The following is a 23140-nucleotide window of genomic DNA, read 5'->3' on the forward strand; positions in this document are numbered from 1 at the left end:
TGCATTGGTATATTTGTTGCAATGAGACAAAGAGATGATTTTTGGAGTATTCAAGATAGTTGCATTATGGAACCTGTAAAAATTGACTATTTAGTGAGAACTTTGTGTAGTTACATAGTCAAGTTTTTGTTCTTCATTGGAAATCATGGTTCTACTTTGATTATGTGAGGCCATGAGTAATCTTCAATTAGGAGGTGCTATTGCAGTGTCATGTGTAGATTTAGGTCATTTTTAGTGGGAATTTTGGCAATTGCATAGATCTATTACTTTGTGATGGGTTTTCTTCTAAGATAGATGTTGACATTATGAGGAACTCTTGGATTCTATCTTCTATAAATAGTGACAATTCTTTCACAATTTTTTGTTTTATCTGTAGAGAATGGTTACTTTCTTAATTTTTGAGGATGTGGATAGCTTGTTGTCATAGAAAGCCCTTAGATTTTTTTGGTTAATCTGCAGTTATGTTGTAAATTGCTATGCCAAGTTCTTAGGTTCTATGATCCACCAAATGCAAGTCATGTTGTAAAGAAGACTCTTTGCACTTTAAGAATTAACATAAACATGTTTCCTTGCCTTTGAAATGGATTGTAAGGAAAAAGAGGGTATAATTTTAAAAAGGAGGAACAAAAAGAATCTTGCACATTCAATTCAGAAGCTACTATTTTCCTTTACCTAAACTTGTGTTAGTTATTGTTTATGGTGAAAGTGGAAACAACAATATTGAAAGACTAAATGAATTCAACCACAAAACCCTAGCCTAACAATCAACAAAGATCCACCATAACATATGAAGATTACCTAAGACAATGCAAATCAAATGAAATCACAAAGATTATACCATCACATGTCCAATATGGTTTGGATCTCCATTCTTCATATCTCCATTGATCTTGCTTGATATATTTGATCTTAGATTTTATGTGTGCACAAGAGCTCAACAAAGAACGGAAATGTGGTTGCAAGTAGGTTTGATCGCATATGAAAGTTCGAAAGTGTAGAGTAGTCGAGGGTTGATAATGAAGAAAGCATCTCCTTATATAGAAGACACTATAAGAAATGAAGGGATAAGATTAAGAGGTGTAAAAGATAAATGGTCGGTTGTGATTAAAGGGTAGGTAGAGGAAATAAGAAAATAATGAGAGGGTAGGTAGTGTAGGAATTAAGAGATGAATGACATGTGTCATGGATAGAAAAGGCTAATGAATTAATTAAATAAATAAAGATTTATTTAATTAATAGAGGAAGTGGGGTCAATTAAATAAATAAGATATTTATTTAATTTAAGAAAATGATCATTTAAATAAATAAATGTATTTATTTAAATGAGAAATAAGGCTAAAAGAGGATAAATGGATTAATTAAATAAATAAAGATTTATTTAATTAATAGAAGAATTAGGCTTAAAATAATTAAATAAATAAAAATATTTATTTAATTAGACATGACAATTTTAGGTGTCTACAGTTATGTGTCACATCATAAAAATTAGTAACTAAGCATAATCCTTGCAGCTTGAGGCTTACAATTTTCAATCCTCCTTTGATTCTCAATTTAATTCAATAAGACTAAGATGTAGCTATGAAACCAATATTACCATACCATTTGATCCAAAGAAGTTTTCAAGTTAATTTATTTAATTGTTTGTGGCATTTATTAGAAGACATCCAACAAAATAAGTAATGCACAAATGGATAGAAAGATTCTATCAACATGGATTTTTCTTGCCACGGGAGCACTTGTTACTGCAATTAAACAATTTGGTTTTTAGTCTAATGTTGAACCAACTCCACATCTTAGAATAAGTAACTCTAAGATAAAATTGATTGACAAGATACCTAATTCTCTCATGTTTGAATTGTTTTTGTTTCTCAAGAATCCACTAAGGAATGGGACCATTTGGAACATCAAAAAATTAGTGGCATAGTCAGCTAATTGTTATCCAAATAAGAAACAAAGTGTGAGTTAATATCCACATTTTGAGGGATTGATATGTTGAATAGGAGTTTGATCTAATTGACCTTTTGCAAAAGCAATCCATGGTATATTTCATAACATATAAAATTGGAGATAAAAGGCATCCCTATATGATGGAGTGTTGAAAAGGAAATGAATATAATGTAAAATTATTAATAACTAGTTAGGCATCGATATCTCTAATCGACACTTGAACAAGTGCACAAATTTTAAGACCATAACTTAGTGAATGTAACATATTAAGAATGAAATGCCAAGTGTTCTTTCACCCACTCTCTTAACTAGATAGAAGAGCACCAAACTCAAGAGTCCCACTCTTATCAATATAGTATAGTACAACACTAAACGTCAATATTTGAGTGCTCAACTCTATAGTAGAGGGTCTATATCTATCAAGTCTTCTTCGACCAAAAATGTGTTTTGGCTTCACTAGACTATTGAGCCCACTGTTCACTTTCCATGCCAAAATCAAATCATCAGAGATATGTCTAGCTACAAGAAAACTTGTTCGTGTTGTTCTCACACTACTTTACACCACAAGTTTAATCCCACATAGCTAGCCCCTTTGCAGTTATTTTGTTTAAAATATTTACAGTAGACCATCAATGATAAATAAATTAAACCTTCAATATACACTTAATTTTGATCTCACACACACACACACACACACACACATATATATATATGAAAATCATTTGATGAAAGAAAATTGTTCAAAAACCAACTATAACTAAAATCAATTTTGTTTGAAATACACTTTTAACTATCTCATCAAGAGCTTGTTTTTCTCCTCTAAGTAACTAAAGTAATAGACCACCGATCAAAAATAATATCTCCACTTTCCCTTCAAGCATACATTTGATTAAACCTTTATTTATACTTAGACATGATCCTTTTCTAAATGCCTCTTAATAGAGAAGAAGAAAAACATTTTTTATATAATGATTAAAGATCAATACAATTTCTCACTTGAAATCCATTGCCACCTGAACAAGTTCATTTTTCCCAAATAAAAAAAAATGGTTCAAGAACCAGCTATAACTAAAATCAATTTTGTTAACAGTACACTCTAACACTCTAAAAATCAATATTTGAAATGGGCTCTCCCGCTCGCAAGGCGATTGTTACTTTGGCGACTCCTGCCTGCAACTTTGCCTTTGCTCATGCCTGCATCCCGTCCATTGTGCCTTCTATTGTTTCTATGGGTTGTGCGGCAGTGTTTGGGGCGGACGTGAGTGTTGTTGGCATTGGTGGGTCCTTCCCGCTTGGCGTGGCCTCTTTTGTTGATTTCCCCCCACTTCCTCCTTGCGTCGGTGGTGTTTACTGGTGTGGGTGCAAACTCTTCTGCACCCACCCCCTGGTTTTGTTTCCTGCACTGATGGATGCACTATTGCGGGTGTCATTGGCGACGTGGGTGTTGGGGTTCCTACTCTGGATGGGGTTGTGCTTCCTGGGGCTTCTACCAGGCCCTGTGTTTCGTCTGCTAAGGGTTTTGATGCTGGCTCAACTTCTTTGAACGTTGGTGCTGGCACTTCTGCTGTTGTGAACACTGATGACGGTGTGGTTCCCAAACCTCCTCCCCCTGTTGTTGGACGAAGCTTTGCTCGTGTGGCTAGATCCGTTGATGCTTCTCACAAAGATATTTGTCCTTTTCCTTGTGCCAAGATCTCCCCTATTGTGGTTTGTGGCAAGGAGGTTGTGAAAAATGTTGACTTCTATCAATGCAGTGCTTTGGTCTACAAATTTACTAGGTTTTGGCATTCTCTTCCAGACTTGCATCATTGGATGTGTGATTCTTGGAAGCCTTTAGTTGCTCATGGTATTGAGCTTTTTCCTTGTGCTAAAGGCTTTTTCATTGCTTATTTTACCTTTACTCGTGATCGACATTTGGTTCTGGGAAAGTTGTGGTTTTGAGGGGATCACTCTCTCTCTATTACGCCATGGACTCCTTCCTTCAACCCCCTTACTGAATCTTTGACTAATCATCCGGTTTGGGTCCACCTGCCCAATCTTCCCCTCCCTTTTTGGGAGCCTTCTTGTTTCGAGACCATCAGTAACTCCATTCGCAACTTCTTGAAGGTTGATGACACCGCGTATTCCATGGGTCATTCTACCATTGCCCATCTATTAATTGATGGCATATCTCTGCCCCTTCCCAGGTATGTGGTTCTTATGGTTGGGGATAGGTCTTGGACTCAACCACTAGATTATGAGAGCCTCCCCTTTTGTTGTTGAAAATGCTTCTCAACGGGTCACTTAGCTTCGAACTATTCTCTCTTGTCGTAGAGGTGTTGCTCCTTGATGGAAGGACAATACTGAAGATCATCTGACAATCAATGCTTCTGACTCTATTTCAGTTGAATTCTCTCAAGTGGACATTGTTGCTAATGTTCGTGACGTCCCAACTCCTAAAGCCACTCCTCTACAGCAACCTACTGTTGTTTTGTAGCAATCCGTTGTTGCCTCACTGTTTCACTCCCTTGAACTTATGATGGTATCCAACCAAAGACCTTGCCGCTTGATCACTCTCTTGATGGTCCCAATGACAGTATTGTTTGCAGTGTTTTTAATCACAGTCGACGGGGGAAATTTTCCTCGCCCAACCCCCCTTCCCTCAAACCCCACCTTGAGGTGGGTCTGGGTGGTTGTTGATTGTATTTGTTGTTGCAAATGTATTATTGATAGTCTCAGACTATGTAAAAGGTTAGCAACCTAATTATTGTTGCTTTTTTAATCAAAAACAATCTCACTAAGAGCTTGTTGAACATCCTTAAGATTTCAAAAAGATCCTTATAGTACAAAACTCATTAATTACAGCACACAAACTCTCCATTACTCTTTGATCCATTACAATCTAGCTGTAATTTTATATTTTTGCCAATTTATGGAGCTATAAGGCTTAACTTCTTCTCTTAAGGAGTCCTATGGGGTTTAAACTTCTATTCTCATGAAAAAAAAAAAATTCTGCAAATAGCAGCCCCTTCAAAATTACTTAAAATCTTTCACATTCTCATAAAACAAAAAATATCAAGACAGCATATTTTGTGAAATTGGGATAGGAATTTTGCCACTTGTCAAAAATCTTGCCATTAAAAAATAACATCAGAAAGAAAATAAATTTTTGAACTTATTTTTATTAGCGTAGAAGACAAAGCTAGAAGGTCTAGCTAGCTTCCTTAAATTTAAGAGTTTAAACTTAAGCTAAATTGTACTACAAATTCATGGAACCAGCAGTTTTAAAATATTCCTCAAAAAATCTCAGCAACTCCAGTTCTCTTTTTTTAAGAGACACGATCCATGAAACCCCATCCTGGATCATATTGAATTTTTTAAATCATATTGAATTTTCTTTAAAAACGCTTCCAATGGTTAGATCCGTATTGAATTTTTTTTTTTAACACGCTTCAATTTCCCTTGGAGATGTTTGTGGAAACATACATGTAACTTACTGCGTGCACTTTACTGGAATACAATGCTGATCAAATTTTAAGTTTACAACTAGCATCATTTATACATTTACATTAGCACTCCACAAAACAAGCACTGAATTAACTGTTCTATCTTTAATAAAAAGAGAATGATATAGCCCAACAAATCAAGATCATGTCTACCTACTAGCATCATTTATACATTTACAGTATAAAGCATAGAAGTAAATCAGATGAACAAGGAGTGTCCATTAATATGGATAACCTGGAAATAAGCGAGGATGATAGTCCAACGAATCAAGACCATGTCTACCTACTAGCATCATTTATACATTTACAGTATCAAGCATAGAAGTAATTCAGATGAAGTGTACAAAAATATGGATAACATGCCATACCTAAAAATAAAAAATGATCTATCTTTCCTGCTTGGATTAAAACAAATAAGAACTAGACATTTACTGTCATCGCTCCATGAATCATAAACACAAATTTTCAATTGCCATGTAGCTTTTTCTAAATACCACACTTCAAATAAAATCCTGCTGGGTTAACATAAATAGCATTCATCATAGGAAAACACGTCAAACATTTTCGAACAGAAGCTAGGCTAAACATTTATCCACACGAGTACGGCGAGTACGGATTATAAAAAAGCTATAGATGTGATCACCGCCCTTGTCAACATTGAGCTGAACAAGGGCCCAGATCCACTATACAGCAACATACCCAACTAAATAATCGTCCGTGTTCACCACTGGAATGCAAACCACAATACATCCGTACATCCGTAGTTAGCTAAGTAGGTTATCAGTGATCCATCCACCTAGCATTCCAGTAAACAGATTTTGGTTCTTGGTTCTTGAAGTACAAACTGCACTCACAAAGTTGAGTTGCGTAGGTGGACTCACAAGGGTTGATAGAGTATTCAGACAACTTAATCCAGCTTGACAAATGGATCACTGAACAATTAACAGTTTAATCTAAAAGCTTGCATTACTGGAAAGCAAGCTACACTACACCACACTACATCCGTAGTTACATAAGTAGGTTGTCATAGTTGAGCTCAACATAAGTAGGTTGTCATAGTTGAGCTCAACATATGAGAACCAGATTTTGGTTCTTGGTTCTTGAAGTACAAACTGCACTCACAAAGCTATATAGGTGGGTATTCAGACAACTTAATCCAAATGCTTGACGAATGGAACACTGAACATTTCACAGTTAAATCCAAAAAAGCTTGCATGAATGCAAACCACACTACATCCGTAGTTACAGAAGTAGACAGGTTGTCATATGTTGACATATGACGAACAGATTTTGGTTTTTGGTTCTTGAAGTACAAATTGTACTCTTGAAGTACAAACTGTATTCACAAAGTTGTGTAGGTGGACTCACAACACTATTCACAAAGTTGTGTACGTGGACTCACAACACCTACACAAGGGTTCGGGGTATTCAGATTCACAGTTTAATCCAAAAGCTTGACAGTTTAATCCAAATGCTTGAGAATTGGATCGCTGAACAATTCACAGTTTAGTTTAATCCAAAAGCTTAGTTTAATCCAAAAGCTTGACAAATGGATCGCCGACCAATTCACAGTTTAATCCAAAAGGGTTGGTGGTATTCAGACAACTTAATCCAAAAGCTTGACAAATGGATCACTGAACAATTCACAGTTTAATCCAAAAGCTTGCATTACTGGAATGCTAGGTGGATGGATCACTGAACAATTCACAGTTTAATGCAAGCTTAATCCAAAAGCTTGCATTACTGGAATGCTAGGTGGACTCACAAGGGTTGGTGTTATTCAGACAACTTAATCCGAAAGCTTGACAAATGGATCACTGAACATTTCACAGTTCAATCCAAAAGCTTGCATTACTGTAATGCAAACCACGCCACATCCGTAGTTAAATAAATAGGTTGTCATAGTTGGGCTCAAATACATTTGAGAAATACAAACTGCACTCACAAGATTGTGTAGGTGACTCACAAGAGTTGGTGATATTCAGACAACATAATCCAAAAGCTTGACAAATGGATCACTGAACATTCACAGTTTAAAGCTTGCATTCCTTTAAGTTAGAATCCAATGATGAAATGAACAAAATGCAACCAACAAACTGTGAATGATTCTTGAAATGCAGACTGTCACATTCCGTTGTTGAATAGGTGGTAGCTAGGCAAGGTTTGACTTTGTATAAGGCGGTTAGATTTAGTAAAAAACGAGTGGCACGTAGTTCTAAATACTTGTAGGGTTATACCCAACTGCAGTTCCAGCTAGGCCATAACCTTGTCTATCCCAGAACACTTGTACAAAGTATAAAATGCGCTCCCTATGCTTGGAATACAAGATGTGCTACGTGGGTGCAGTTTGCGTGGTAAATATATTCTATGGGGAAACTTGAAGGTCTATTGGGAAACTTGAAGGTGTTCTAGCAAGAACTAGCTGCTATTTCCATTGCCAATAATTGGAATAATCAACCGAAATCCTACATAAATCATTTTAGCAATCCAAAATCTTTTTGGAAAGTTCTTTTCACTTGCTATTTCAACTTCAACCAGACAAAATAAGACTTTCCTAAAGGGAAGAAGAAACTACTTTTTGCAAAATTCAAGGCCATAACTGCACCAAAAGAGAATCCCAATTCCGAACCGTTTCGAGCATTAAAAAGCTTTTGACATCGTCAAAAGTCAGATATGCCATGTAATACAATTTATGCTAAAAATTGTCTAAAATAGAATATATACTCTGGTGGCCATTCTACAAAATTTGAATCTGAGTTTAACATTCCAACAGGCGAAAAAGGACTCTATTGCCGACTTTACCGACAGAATACAGCTTTATCTTTTTGCAGTATCAATAATAAATTGTACCTAAAAGGAACCTCAACTCTTGTATATTTATCAGCAATAATAAAGTTTTCGATATTAACGTAATTCAGATATAACTTTGTGTAGTGCAATTCATGTTTTTGGATACATATTACCGAAAATCAAAGGCATAAAACTCTATTATGTGTTCCAAATCAAAATCTCAAATGAAATTATTTTGTTGGAACCTAGAAACCGGTACACGTAAAAAAGAGAACCCCGACACCAAATAGGCTGTAGATTCATGAATCAAAATAGAAAGTAAACATTGCATGTAATATGTACTTTAGCATGAAACTGACTACAGCAATTGTTGGCCTGAGTAAAATTTCAGGTTATCATACTACCACATTCAGAAACTTCTAGCATAAGAAAATATAATTGCCAGAATGCCACCAAAATAAAAGACAATGTCTCAATACTTTTTATTGTTACTTTCCCTCCAAGGACAAATCTTAGACAAACAAAAAGTAGCTATATGATGGTACCACAGTGTGCATTAAACATAGAATGTCAAGCCTTCATAGACAAGACCTATAATACAACTCATTTAGCCAACATCATCCTAACGAATTCCTCATAGTTTACTTGACCATCTCCGTCAACATCAGCTTCACGAATCATCTCATCCACTTCTTCGTCAGTTAGCTTCTCCCCCAGATTGGTCATAACATGTCGCAGCTGAATGCATACAACCAAATCAAAACTTCAATCGTCAAATTCAGTACTTTCTATGAAACAATATAATATGTGTAGTTATTACAAATTATCAAACAATAATGCAACAAACAAGTAAAATTTCACCTCAGCGGCAGAGATGAAGCCATTCTGATCCTTGTCAAAAACCTTGAAGGCCTCCTTCAGTTCTTCCTCTGAATCGGTATCCTACAATGATAACAAAACCTATTTAAGCTCCATCTCTACCAAGAGAACAGAGTCACTGGCTTGCTATGTACAACTAGTATTATAGCATAAGTGCAAATGTCTGATTCAATGAAGGTTGGAATTCTAACTGGCTAGCTATCACCATCTATTTAACATTATTATGTGGAGACCATTTCCATTAACAGATATATTTAAACAAGCACCAAAAGCAGGGAGAAAGCTATTTGAAATCCTAAACCCTAGCAAGAAGTGGGAAGGAAATGCAATTGAACCCTACCTTCATTTTCCTAGCCATAAGATTGAGGAACTCTGGAAAGTCGATAGTCCCATTCCCATCAGCATCGACTTCATTGATCATATCCTGAAGCTCAGCTTCGGTTGGATTCTGCCCAAGGGAACGCATGACAGTTCCCAGTTCCTTGGTGGTAATGCAGCCTACATAGGAAGAGTCACTTCATCAGCAACCATTGTCTCATCAGAAAAGATAATATGATTTATCTTGATTTCGGAACTTCATCCAGTTAATTTTCCTATGATAAAAGCAATAATTATTTTACTAGAGAAAACAAACGCACAACATGGACCGGGAACATTAAGTCTTTACATTATCAAAGATACATTGGGCAGCTGCCAACCATGCTAAAACCAACATAGGCCTAAGGGGCTGTAAGAACACGCATTATAACCATCGCACCATTATAACATGCAAAGAGAAAAGAAAACCACACAAAAAGATCTGACATATATCAACCATAGATCTATACCATTGACTACAAGCATTAGGACAACTCGAAACCACATAAATAAGATTTTTTAAAAGCTTTCTAAAAGATCTGTAACAGAGAGTCAGGGACATCTGAGCATGCCCACAACTGTCAAAGGACCCTGACGTCACTGTTTTCTGAAAAATAAAGAACAAACCCAGGATCTTAGAAAAAATAAATCAGAAAATCTGCAAGTAAAAACAACATTTTTTCCAAAATTCAAGAAATTCGGAGAGTGTGGAAACCAATAGAAGCATTAACCATGTTCAACTCACATCACATCACCTCAACGAGGCAACACCTCTCAAAGTGCATAACAAATCCTATACGACTCAAGAAGAAGACAACCATGTGCAATAACAAAATTAAGTTAAAAATTCCAAGGCCATATACATGCACATGCTTATAGAAAACATTTCTCTCATGGATGAAGACGTGGCATATTGTTGATAAGGGATACACTCTTAATAGTGTGATCCGTAACTTCAGCACAATGTCTAAGATAACGATCATGATCAATTGACCTCAACTCAATAAAAGTCAATTACCACAGCCCAAGATGCCACTTAAATTTCAACTGAAGAAAATACAATCAATTATAATGAAGAACAATTAATTATAAAAGCATGCTTCAGTTTCAATTCTCTTCACCAAAATAAGGCTGTCCGTAACCCTAGATGAAAGTGCTAAACAGATCTTTACTGGAAAAGACATAACTCAGATTAAGGTTGTGTGCAGCCACATAAAATAGATTTTTTCTTCCTCAGACAAGCATAATAGATTTTTCTAGCCCAATAAGTTGGTAACAAAGACCACCAATAGCGTGAGAAAAATTCGATTATCCATATCCTCTAGGTGAAGCCCATTGCCCCAAATCAAAGGCTACATAAATCTTAGATAATAAGAAATAATTCTAGACATGTGTAGGTAAAATAGTGTATTCTTCTTGTAAATCCACGGATTTATAAAGTAATAGCAACGGGGAACGCAATTAAAAGCATTTTCAAGGTTAGATTCGCCCCAAATCAATAAAAATAAGCAAATTCTACCTTAGGCAATGAAATGTAAGGCGAATTGCAGTAACATAGAATACATCTTCTACCAGTGAGTGAGACAATAAGCATAATGGCAGACTCTCATCATCTGGAAAAAGTTCACTTTTTCCAACTGACTGACACAGTGACAATACCACGGCAGACTCTCATATGGGAACGATTCAGGCAAAAAAAAAAAATTCCTCACCACAATAAGTAAATCAATGAACCTAATAGGGAAAAGAACCACAAGCCTATCTACAGGCATATACAGTGAATTTTTTCTTTTAAATCCACCAAATTGCAGTAATACCATACTGGATGACAGTGGCAATGGTATGATCCAAGTCAATTCCCCTCGCCCCAATCACCCCAGCAAAAGCATTGAAAGATTATCAGTGTAAATTTATAACAACAATGAACAACTCCAATGTGCCTCAGATATTAAAGCTTTTGAAATGACAAGTGCGTATTACAGGTTCCATTCCCCTTGCCCCAGTAGTGCAGCCCATGACCCAGCAGCCATGTCAAAAGATTTTAGTCTAGATAGCATGGAATCCTTAGCTTGGAGAACCCAAATAACATGTCAACAGACCGGACTGTATCTGGATCACTCCTAAGATAGTTTAACGCTTTAACATTTGATGGCGATCACATTGACAACTCAGATTTATGTAGGAACAAGCATACCCATCTTCCCCCTAACACAGCTATTCAAAATATTTGCCTAGAAAACATCTAAGAAGTATTTTATCTCAAACATTCAAGCGCAGCCCTCGGTCCCACAAAAATATATTTACCCAAAAAAAAGAAAGAAAACAGATCTTTAATAGCCATTAATTATACGACCACGACAGAACAAATAGCTTGCTAATAACTCAGACAAATCCATCGAGATTTTCAGCAACAAAACTTAATGGGTATTTAAGTTATCATTCACTTACCATCACCATCCTTGTCGAACAGGCTGAAAGCCTCCTTGAACTCTGCAATCTGATCCTCGGTCAACTGCTCAGCCATTTTTCAGTTCAAAAAATCGAAACCCTGCAGCTCAAAACCCGCCAAAAAGCAAAACCCACATCAAAAATTGTAAAACAAAAGATACCCAGAACTTTAAACGGACAAAAAATCTAAAATCAAATCACGCGTACCTGGGTTTTCAATTAAAAAACCCCAAACTAAGTCGCCGAAAACCAGGAAAATTCAAAATGCAAGATCTAGGAGCTGAGATCGAGTCTCAACGGAGCTCGGAGATGGTCCAGATGATACTGATTGTTTGTGAGATGGCCTAATGGCTTTGATGTAATATAATTTGCTGTGCTGTGCTTTTTTGTGCTGTGCTGGATCTGTGAGAGAATGAATAAATAGCACCTCGGAAGACTACTCAACCGTCGATTGCTCTATGAAAAATGAACGGTTGAAATGGACCCAGATTTTCCCGTTAATAAACGGTAAACAGGAAAATTTCAATGGCAGGTGTAAGTTGTATTCCGTCAGCCGCCGGCACTGCGCTTTGTATTTGGCGCTTAGGGCGTTTCGGTGTCCACATAAATGTTTTTTTCTTTTTTAAGATAAATAGTTTTAATTGTTTTTTAATGCTAAATAAAATAGTATGAATAATAATTTTTTGGTATTCAATTTTTATTATTTTTATTTGGTTCAAAAGTCTTTTATTTTAAGGAAGGATTATGAGTGTGAAACCAAACACACATGTTGGAGAATATCTCAATTTAATTTCATGGGGATATAAAATTTAATATTTTTTTTTTGGTTTAAGAAAAAATTTGGAATTGAATTTAAATAAGTTGACCGGTTATGTTGTTTAGGTGGGCAATGGGCCCCACTCAAAAGACAATGTGAGGACCTTTGTAAGGTGTAATTTTCTTAATTTTAAGAAACTTTTGAATGGGACAATGAAGAGACTTAGGCATGTTCCCATGCGGCTGTTTAGTAGGGCTGCTAAACTTTTTTAGGAAATATCTGTGGAGCCGATGGCATGGGAACATGATGTTAATATCATGTAAAGTAAGCTTGGAAATGTGTTTAAACTAGCATTTGTATTTTTGAAAAAAATGTGTTTAAGATTGAGTTTAATGGTGGGGGATTTTCTAAAAAATATTCAATAGGTGGTTAGAGTTTTTAGGATTATTTTACAATGGATAATCTTATGAATTTTGTAGTGTAATTTAGGTTTAAAATTTTAAGCTCCAAAATTAATGGAAACTAGTGGTCTCATGAATCTTGTTATTTAGCGTATTCAATTCAACTAAGTAAATAAATAAATAAAAAATAAAGCAAAAAATGGAGTTAAGGAACCGCATGGGAACATGATGTTAATATCATGTAAAGTAAGCTTGGAAATGTGTTTAAACTAGTATTTGTATTTTTGGAAAAAATGCATTTAAGATTGAGTTTAATGGTGGGGGGTTTTCTAAAAAAATTAATAGGTCGTTAGAGTTTTTAGGATTATTTTACAATGGATAATCTTATGAATTTTGTAGTGTAATTTAGGTTTAAAATTTTAAGCTCCAAAATTAATGGAAACTAGTGGTCTTGTGAATCTTGTTATTCAACATATTCAATTCAACTGAGTAAATAAAAAAAAAAATCAATTGATAAAAAAAATGGGGGCTACTATCATGGGACCTCGTACTCCTTAAAAATAGATCTTGAAGCCACCCTCATGAAACCTCGACCTAGGTTTTTATTTCAAATTTGATGAAATTGGTAACTAAAGAGTGGAAAACATGTCAAGGATTAAGGGGATGTAATTCTAGAGTGGTGTTTTTTGAGTTATTTGATAGGAAAAGGGATTTGATTGTCACTTGTTCAAGTTCAATCAAGTAAAGGGGTGAGTTCAAGCAGATATTTAAGATGGTAGTGGATAAAAGATCAAGGAGTATTAGAGAAAATTCCAGTGAGATAGAGAGAATGCAAAGAATTGTGATGATTGTGTTGATTGTCAAACTTTTACATTCTAAGATATGATTATTGTAATGTAATTCATAGCTCTTTAAGACAATAAAAGAAAAAACGACTACTCACTAATTCCTTTTTTATTACTAAGATTGTGTTTATAATAATAATGGTTTGATTGATATAGCTTTTTTTAAGTTTTATGTTATTAGAATACTTATAATTGATGATAAACTCTCATGATAGATTTTTGTGTTATTAGAATACAAAATGAATTTAAATGAGTTGACTCATTATGGTTGTTCAGGTGGGCAATGGCCCCAACTCACAAGACAATGTGAGGACCTTTGGAAGGTGCAATTTTCCTAGTTTAAGAAGCTTTTGAATGAGATAATGAAGAGTTTCTAATTTCATGTATAGTAAGCTTGGAAATATTTTTAAAGTGGCATTTGTATTATTAGGGAGTGGTTTAACCCAAAAATAAATCGTGTTTAAGTTTCTTTTCGAATTTGATTAAATTGGTAAATAAATAGAAGGCGTGTCAAAGATCAAGGAGATGTGTACAATTTAAAGTGGTTTTTTTAAGTGACTTAATAGGAAAAGGGATTTGGTTATCTTCTATTCAATCAAGTAGGGGAATGAGCTTCATTAAGTGGAGATTTTAGATGGTAGTGGATAAAAGATCAAGGAATATTAAAAAAAAATTCGAGTGATGTAGACATTGAAAAGCAATGTGAAGATTATGTCTAATTATCAAACTTTTGCATTCACATTCTAAGATATGGCAATTCTAATGTAATACGATTTAATTTAAAGCTCCTTAAGGCAAAAAAGAAAAATAAAGTTGATAAAAGGAAAAAAAAATCAATTATTCACTATTTTTTTTTATTACTAAGATTGTGTGCTATAGTAATGATGGTTTAGTTAGTATAGTTTTTTGAGTTTTGTGTTATTAGAATACTTATAATTGATGATAAACTCTCATGGTATATTTTTTTGTTTTTTGGGTTGCAAGACTATATCCCTTAAGCCAAAGTAAAGTGGGTTTCATAGGTCTCTAGTGTTTGAACCCAGTTGCTTTGATATGCCCGTAATAACTACCCTTAGTTGCTACTAATTTATTTTTTGATTTTCACAAGTACCAACTTAATCGACCAAGCTTCTTTTTCTATATTAAAAGTGTCAACTTCGTAGTTTCTTCAATCACCATAGTGGTGACAACTCTACACCACCACTTATTCTTGCACTCAAAGGTGGTAAACTCTTAAGGTTAGGATCCCCATTAGACCTATACCTATGCCTCAAGGGTTCATTCTTTATGACCTTGTCTACGTAGGATTCATAGTTTTTCCTTGAAGGTTAGAGGGATTTCATTCTCTCCTCTCATGTGAGATCTTTGATCTCTCTTTAAACAAGGACTACTTATCAAAATTAGTCCAATTATAATGTAGTAATAAATAATTATCATCAAGTAACATACAAACATACACGATTACTCAAGGGTTGTCTCCTTTCATAATTCCTCAATTCCATAGAGTGACTCAAGCACATATCATAAGATGACTAGCCCATGTATATCACATATACATAGTGATTATCTCCAACACATGTCACACATACTTAATGCCTAGGTCTATTGTGTGTCATACACATAGTTAATAGCATTTACATAGTGAGAGACTAACACATCCATAGTGGCTAACTATCACTTGCTCATAGTACATCCCAGTTAAAAGAAATGTTGATGCATTATGCAAGTGTACACCATGGGTCACATTCCCATCCCCAGTCTTATGCACCAACAAGCAAGTGGGAACAAGATTCAATGTATCCCATACTACATTAATTGACCCGGGCCCATATGCTCCTTGAAAAAATCATCCAATACACTAGATCAATATTGAGTATCTCCCACCTACATGCAACTGACGATATCCATCTGCTAACTAGGTGGAACATATGACAATCTACTGGCATTTTACGCTCCTTGACTACAATCAATCTCGAGCGGATACGCTTATCTCAAGCAAGTCATAAGATTTATCCATTGTCAATTACCTAAAATAGAGAGGTCTAGTCTACATGTTAGAGGAATGAAATCCTCTACCTGTGCCCTCATAGGACCCTAATTTTATTTGTTGTGATAAAATTCAGTGCTTGTACCCTGCTCATCTCTATAACTATAAGATAGGTTTCTAATTTGGAATAAGTAGCTCATAATTAACTAATCTAGGAGTATATACACAACATTAAAGTTTTGAAATTAAATTTCACAAGTGCACAATGTCACCTGGATCCAACATAAGATGGCCTCTACTCAATAGATAAACAAATTGACTATAAGGTAGTCGACCCCTTCACTTCATTCAACTCATTATTCAAAACACATTATGTATTAAATACTAGTTATCTGGTTTTCACATCTATTTCATAACCATCTAATCCCACTTCAACCTCATTTGAATCCTAGTGAAGAGAGAAGGTCAAACCAATTAGGAACAAACCCATAACTAGGGAGTTATCCTCCTTAGACCCTCCCCCTATGGACTTGAGGTCATAGGGGCATCCTTCACCCAAGACAACCTATGTTCCCACTTCCAAATGATTCATGATCACATATACTTCTCTTCACATGATCTCTCTCTCTCTCTCTCTCTCTCTCTCTCTCTCTCTCTCTCTCTCTCTCTCTCTCTCTCTCTCTCTCTCTCTCTCTATGATCATACCCCTAGGTTCTCATACCCAATATTTCATAATCAATCAAATATCTTTACTCCATGGGGTGAAGTATAGTAAATACTATAGAAAGAAACATTACAATGGTTTAAGAAGAAGCAATGTAACACTTCACTATTTCCAATATATATTCCTTAACAAACTATAATTTGTCAACTTTACATTTTAATTAAAAACCCCAATTTCTTGGGTTACTATTTCATACCCAATAGAGATCTTTTTATTAATTCCCAATGATTAGCAATACTTTAAATGATACATAGGGAAAACCAACCCCATTTTCAATTTAGAAAATCTATACCATGACACTTTCATCTAAGGATGTTTATATCTCAATCATAACTCGCCATCTTATTGTTCCTAGAGCAACACGATCATCCCAAAATATCTTATTGGTTATCTCCCTAGCATAGAGGTTAGGTTAATTACACAACCATACTTATCACTGGGCCAACACATTATGCCACAATGGATACATAAACATGAAGTAACATTATTGTAATCTTAATTACCGCATCCCAAAATTTATAATCTAAAGCAAGACCATGTTGGTTTTATTTGGCTAGTCATAAGAATGAGAAACACCCTTGAGCACAACATTGTAAGGTCAGGTTCCCTTTCTAATCTAATTTAGGATACCTAGGTATGAGGTTGTTAGGAATTCTTGATTACACCGAAGAATAAGACATTAACTAAGTATATAAATTCTTATAAAGAAGCATTCATTTAATGTTACAATGCAACAAAATAATAGAAAATCCTTTACAAGGCTCCCAATGAGGTTCCACTACAATATGATACAAAGTATTACACTACTATAAGACATCATCCTATCATCAAGGCCACATGATAAAGATCTAACCTTGAAATATATAACACCTTAGTTATAAACTTACTTATGCATGAATGATACCTAAGTGTGATGATGAAAAATAGGATTGGGTAGTTTAGGACCTAACCCCACTTTCCTCCATACATTGGAATGTGAAAGTGCCTAAAGAAGTGATTCACTTTGAATATCTCTCGTAAAAGAGAGTCAATGAATACTCTCAGGGTTTCTATTCCTTTACTGATATGAAAGAGGAATGTGCCAAATATGCAATGATGAAAAACTAAGCTAGAAAGATGAAGGAAATGACTAGGTAAATTGCAATAACAGAGAAATACAAAACTGAAACTAAGACACAAAATATAGAGTTGAAGGGGAAATTCTGGTATGCACCTGATATCAAGATCTAGACCTGATTGAGTTGGATGAGTGTGTTGGGTGCTTTGGTCTTTGTTGTTGTAGTTAGCTGATCTTTTGGAATCTGCAACTTGAAGCCCCGAGACACTAAACTGCCACAAAAAGCACAAAAATGAAGAGGACCAAGGTAGTGGGTGCTCTAGTCTTGGACCAAAACACTGGGCACTCTAGTCCCAAGGTTCTAGGACCTCCTTCTGGATCTAAACCCGTGCTTGTGAATTCTGGATGTTTGGAAGATCACAGCTCTATTGAATATTTGTACCTGCACCTGCAACTTGAAAAATGGTGTTTGGGTGTCTATATAGGGTTTTGCCTTAGTCAAACCCCTTGTTTTGGTGATGTAGGAGCATCTGCTGGTGTAAGGTCAATCCTGCAAAACCCAAAAAAAATTTATTTTTAGTTAGTTTTATTTTAATGTTTTTGTGGTTCTGGATGCCCATTTGGATGAATAACTTTTTCTTACCAACTGCCCAAAATAGGAAGTTTTTATTTGAAGGTAGATGGAGCCCAAAATTTGTAAGAAGATCAATGAAGGAAAAATAAGCACATTGGCGAAATAATCAGGTCAAAAGAATTAACAGTTTGAAAGTTATTAAAGTTTCAGTTTCCTGAAAAACCGAAAAAAAATTCTTTCGAGTCAGATTTGAGGCATTAAACAGTTTCTAACGGGCCCAAAAATGGTGGGAATTAGTAGAGATAACTTTTAGCATATTCTACACTTTGATCTTTCTGACGCTTTAAACAGTTCGTAAATTTGATTCCCTAATCAAAAGTTATGGTTGCCGAAAGGTGGACAATTTTCGAAAAGTTTCAATTTCTGAATCTGGTTGTATTTTCATAATTTTAATTTCATGTTTGGCATTCGTCTTCCAATTGGTAATTTTCAAATTGTAATTTCAGCTCCAAAATGGAAGAAAGTCCATTTAAGACTCATATGTAGAAACTTGGGGAGTTAGTTGTTAGAGTGGTTGTACATGAGTTTTTGGGAGTTGAGATTTGAGAGTTGTGAATTTGCATTGTAAAGGGTTTCCAAAAAACTCTGTAAGCTGTGTGTTGCAAGTTGTGAGGTTTTATCCTCTTATTTGTATATGCATGTATTGAAAATAGTTTCTGATAATAATAAAATATAGAATTTCAGTGTCTCTTGGTTGTGTTTTTATGTTTCTTGGGTGTGCTTTTTTGTTTCTTGCATTGTGCCCTCATCAATTTCCACCCCCACAAATAGCCAATGAAATCTTGAAATGTGTGTGTGTCCTAGAATCTCATGTGTTTAAGAATATCATGTGTTTACAAGATCTTAATGAGATAGAAGACAAAATTTAGAGTTCTACCCTATGTTGAGTACAAATCCTAAATATAAATGTGAATGCTTCAAATAAAAGATGTAATAATGGATCTAAAGAAAACATGTAGATCTAAAAAACAAGTTTTATGAAGCCCATATAAAGATATGAAAATAACATGAAACCATACCAAACCCTAAGGGAGAGGTACAAATCAATCAACGGTTGGTGATCTCTTGTTATTCTTCATTATCTTCAAAGCTTCATTTGATGATGAAAATGGTTTATGAAGACTTGATGAATGTTTGATTTGTTGATTGAAGACTTCACATAACCTGCACTTTTCACTTCACAAGAGGCTCCTTCAATTGCTAAATTTGTTGGGTCCTTCAAATGAGGAAAGGAAAGGTTATATATATGAAACCCTAACTTTTATTTTTGATCAAAGGTCGACCTAGAATTGATATATTTTCACACACATTTAGATTTGAACATTATAATAGCACCAAATCATGATCCTAAAATTTGGGGAGAAAAAGTTGGGACCAGTGTGTCGCGCACTGGTCTGAATGACTTTTTTTTCTCAAATTTTTAGAGATGCATGATATTGTGATTACAAAGTCAATTCCAACTTAGTGCGACGATTCAAGGTGTGTTGGCAATATGTTGGATTTGGTTAAGTGTTCTCATTGATGTCAACACTGTATCCCAGTTGGATATGGTTTTTCTATTCTGGTTAGACCTATTTCGATTTGTCTTGGTGTTTATCTTGGTTTTGGCTTCAATTTTGATCCGATATGATCATATCCTTGGATGCAGTTTTGGATGCTTATTTTGGATGGTTATATGCTTGTCATATTCTATCAGTTCATGTTTTGGTGCTCTGATAACTATCACTTATGTTCCCGGTTGGTATTTCCTGGTACTAGTTAGCTTTACTGGTAAGTGATATTTGATGTTTTGACTTACATAACCTACAACACCGGTTAGCATACATACCGGTGACCCACTACACAAATTGGTCATCCATACCGGTCCATCAACACTATCAGAGTATCTTCCTCTAACTCATGTATTCTTATGTCAATTTTCTTTTGATCCCAATTGCAAATTATCCATCCTTTGACACATGTAGTAGTGATCCATCTCTGATCTGTAGGTGTGTAGCCAAGGCAACCACTACATACACTTACCATCTTATTTCCTTCCTTCATACTGACAACATCTTGTTCTTCCATTTATCCTCTTTCATTAAGGGGGTGAATAATATGATCAATATGTTACTCCCCCTGAGGTCCTGCATCTCCTTTAAGCCTTAGAAGATATCACATGTGCATTGAATGCACAGTGTTGGTCCATGGTCCTACTTTCTTCCTCTTCTTCCATACCTGCTTGGTCTCATTCTTCTTCCCATTTTTAATCTTGGGAGCAGGTCTTACTTTCTTTTGTTGAATGGTACTTTCTTTACTGGATCCTACCACATGACCAGAGATGTTGTTGTAGAAGCAAACAATGTTCATGCCAAATGCATGATTGGAGGACCTTTTGTCAAACCGGTTTGACCATCTTCTTTTGGTCATGCATTTGTAACCTACTACCGAAACCGATGGACCACTTGATCTTGTAGGAACAAAACCTCTTCTACTTTTGTTTCATGTAGCATTTTGTCTCTCATATGCTCTATATCCATTTCCATGTTGAGCATAGTTGCTACACTAGTTGTCATGTGACTGCAAGTTCATCCTTATGCAGTTATGACTTTTATGGCTAAAGCCATTACACCTCCAACATATGACATTATGCACAAAGCTGAAGTATGAAAGCATGCATGTCAATTTTAACCAAATTTGTTTTAAGCACCAAGCTGAAGTGTGAAAACATGCATGTCAATTTTAACTAGATTTGTTTTAAACACCAAGCTAAAGTGTGAAAGCATGCATGTCAATTTTAAACCCAAAATCTAAAAGTGATTTAACCTTAAAGGATCTTGCAATCAAATTGTCAGTGGTTTCCAAAATAATCTGGGATGATCAAGCCTTCTTTGTAATTTCACCCCACGCTACAAACAGGGAATCAGTAACAAGAAAATAGAAAGCTAAACTACCTATTGAACGAATGTGTGATTCTAACAAAGCGAATGCATAATACTGTCTAGGCAATTGCGCTATGATGATTGAGCGAATGCGTAAAAATGACAAAGCAAATGCGTGAAATTGACAAAGCGAATGCATGACAGATAAATAGACAATTTAAAAGAAAAAAATCTAAAAAGCCTAAACTTCTCTAGAAACCTACAAAACAGACTGTGAGGCCCTAGTCAGATCTCTCATCAACCATTCTATAAGAATTTTTTAATTAAGTTAATTAATCTTATTCTTCTAATTTCATATTTCTTCATCATCTTACTAATTATTTTATTTTCAATTCTATCATCGTTTAATCATTTAAACCATTTTCTAATGATTAATTAAATATTTATTATTTAATTAATTATGATTTTAATCTTTCAATTTAAATAATCTTTATTATTTAAATAAATTCATTCTCAATTTCTATTTCTAATAATTAATCATTAACCCTCTTCTAAATATTAATTAAATATTTATTATTTAGTTAATTGTGATTTTAATTCTTTAATTTAAATAATATTTATTATTTAAAATTCAATTTCTAACAATTAAATAGTTTCTTTAAATTATTTAATTGGCTAATTCAAATTCCAAATCCAAATCCCCAAATTCTAATTTCGTCTAATTTCGTTTAGTTTCGTTAATTCTCCAAATTCATATTCTTCTAATTTCTTCCAATTTCTTCTAATTCAATACATGTGCATGATTTCAAAAATCAAATTGAAAATCAAAGTCAACTTATAAATATATTCAAATAACAAATTGAATTTAAAATAAATTCAATATTTAAATCTCATGCAAAGATTAATTGAAAATCAAAGTCAAAGTGCAAGCACATGCTAAATTAATTAATTAATTCAATTATCTTTTCAATCTTTATTTCTATCTTCCATTTTGCTTTTTTCCAGAAAGCTTTCAATCAGTTAACTATTCAATCTATTTTAATTGATGATTTCAATTAATTGATTAATTGCATCATTTTTTAAATTATTTCAATCATTTATTTTCTATCCTCTAGTTAGTTTTTTCTAATAAAGTTTTCCTTGTCATTGTTCATTTATCCTCCAATCATTCTTTTTCATCTTTCAATCAGCTTTTTTCTCAATCAGTTAACTCATTTATCTATTCAATCTATTATATTCCACCTCTAAAACAACAATTCAACTATCAATCAGCATGTGAGCTCACTCGAGTTCTGCCTCTTGATCAATCTGTTGTCGGCATTGTGTTGTCATTGATGTCAACCAGTATGGGATGACAACCGATACAAGAGATGTATGTGTAACATTATCATTGATACATACCGGATATGATGTCCTTGATGTCACCTAGCTTAGCAGGTCACCGGTAAGGGAGAGAATGTCATTCAACACAATCACCATTGGAGTCATTGGTACAAAAGTTAGTGTTGACCTGTGTTAAAGACATAAGGACTGCAGACTAGTAAGTGACATGTTGGCAATGCATAGTTGCCAACCAACAAGAGAGCAAGATGTTGGGTTGTTGATTGTGATGAAGAGGGGGAATATTACCAAAATCACATCAACATCGAAGGTGAAGTATGTGCAGGCCACCGGTATGTTGTGTGGATGTGAAATGGTAGGATTCCCACCGAATAAAGATGCAGTCACCATATGAAGAGATGACTGACAGTGAATGTGCCCAACCAGATCATATGTGCATGTTTGCTCATATGTGCATGTTTGCTCATATGTGCATGTTTGCAGATATGCATGCTCAAATAGGGAAGCCACATTGGTGCAATGCAGGATGCAGATGACAAGGATCCACTCCCACCGATAAGTGGAGCTTATCTCCTATTATGCATGGACTGCATCATAGTTCTCAGAGATAAGTTAAAAGAGTTAAAG

At 34.8% G+C, this 23140-nt stretch overlaps 1 protein-coding gene across 1 annotated transcript; it reads right to left on the reverse strand.

The window, feature by feature from the left end:
* Window positions 1-8680: 8680 nt before the first annotated feature.
* On the reverse strand, window positions 8681-12350 carry LOC131032036 (calmodulin). The gene is made up of 5 exons (XM_057962940.2): window positions 12114-12350; window positions 11907-12006; window positions 9442-9599; window positions 9084-9164; window positions 8681-8960 (listed from the first exon to the last, which is right to left on the reverse strand). The coding sequence occupies exons 2-5, from the start codon at window positions 11980-11982 to the stop codon at window positions 8826-8828; spliced, it is 450 nt and encodes a 149-aa protein (XP_057818923.1). The 5' UTR covers window positions 11983-12006; window positions 12114-12350; the 3' UTR covers window positions 8681-8825.
* Window positions 12351-23140: the final 10790 nt, after the last annotated feature.

Source organism: Cryptomeria japonica, chromosome 4, assembly GCF_030272615.1.
Source record: "Cryptomeria japonica chromosome 4, Sugi_1.0, whole genome shotgun sequence".
Lineage (NCBI taxonomy): Eukaryota > Viridiplantae > Streptophyta > Pinopsida > Cupressales > Cupressaceae > Cryptomeria > Cryptomeria japonica.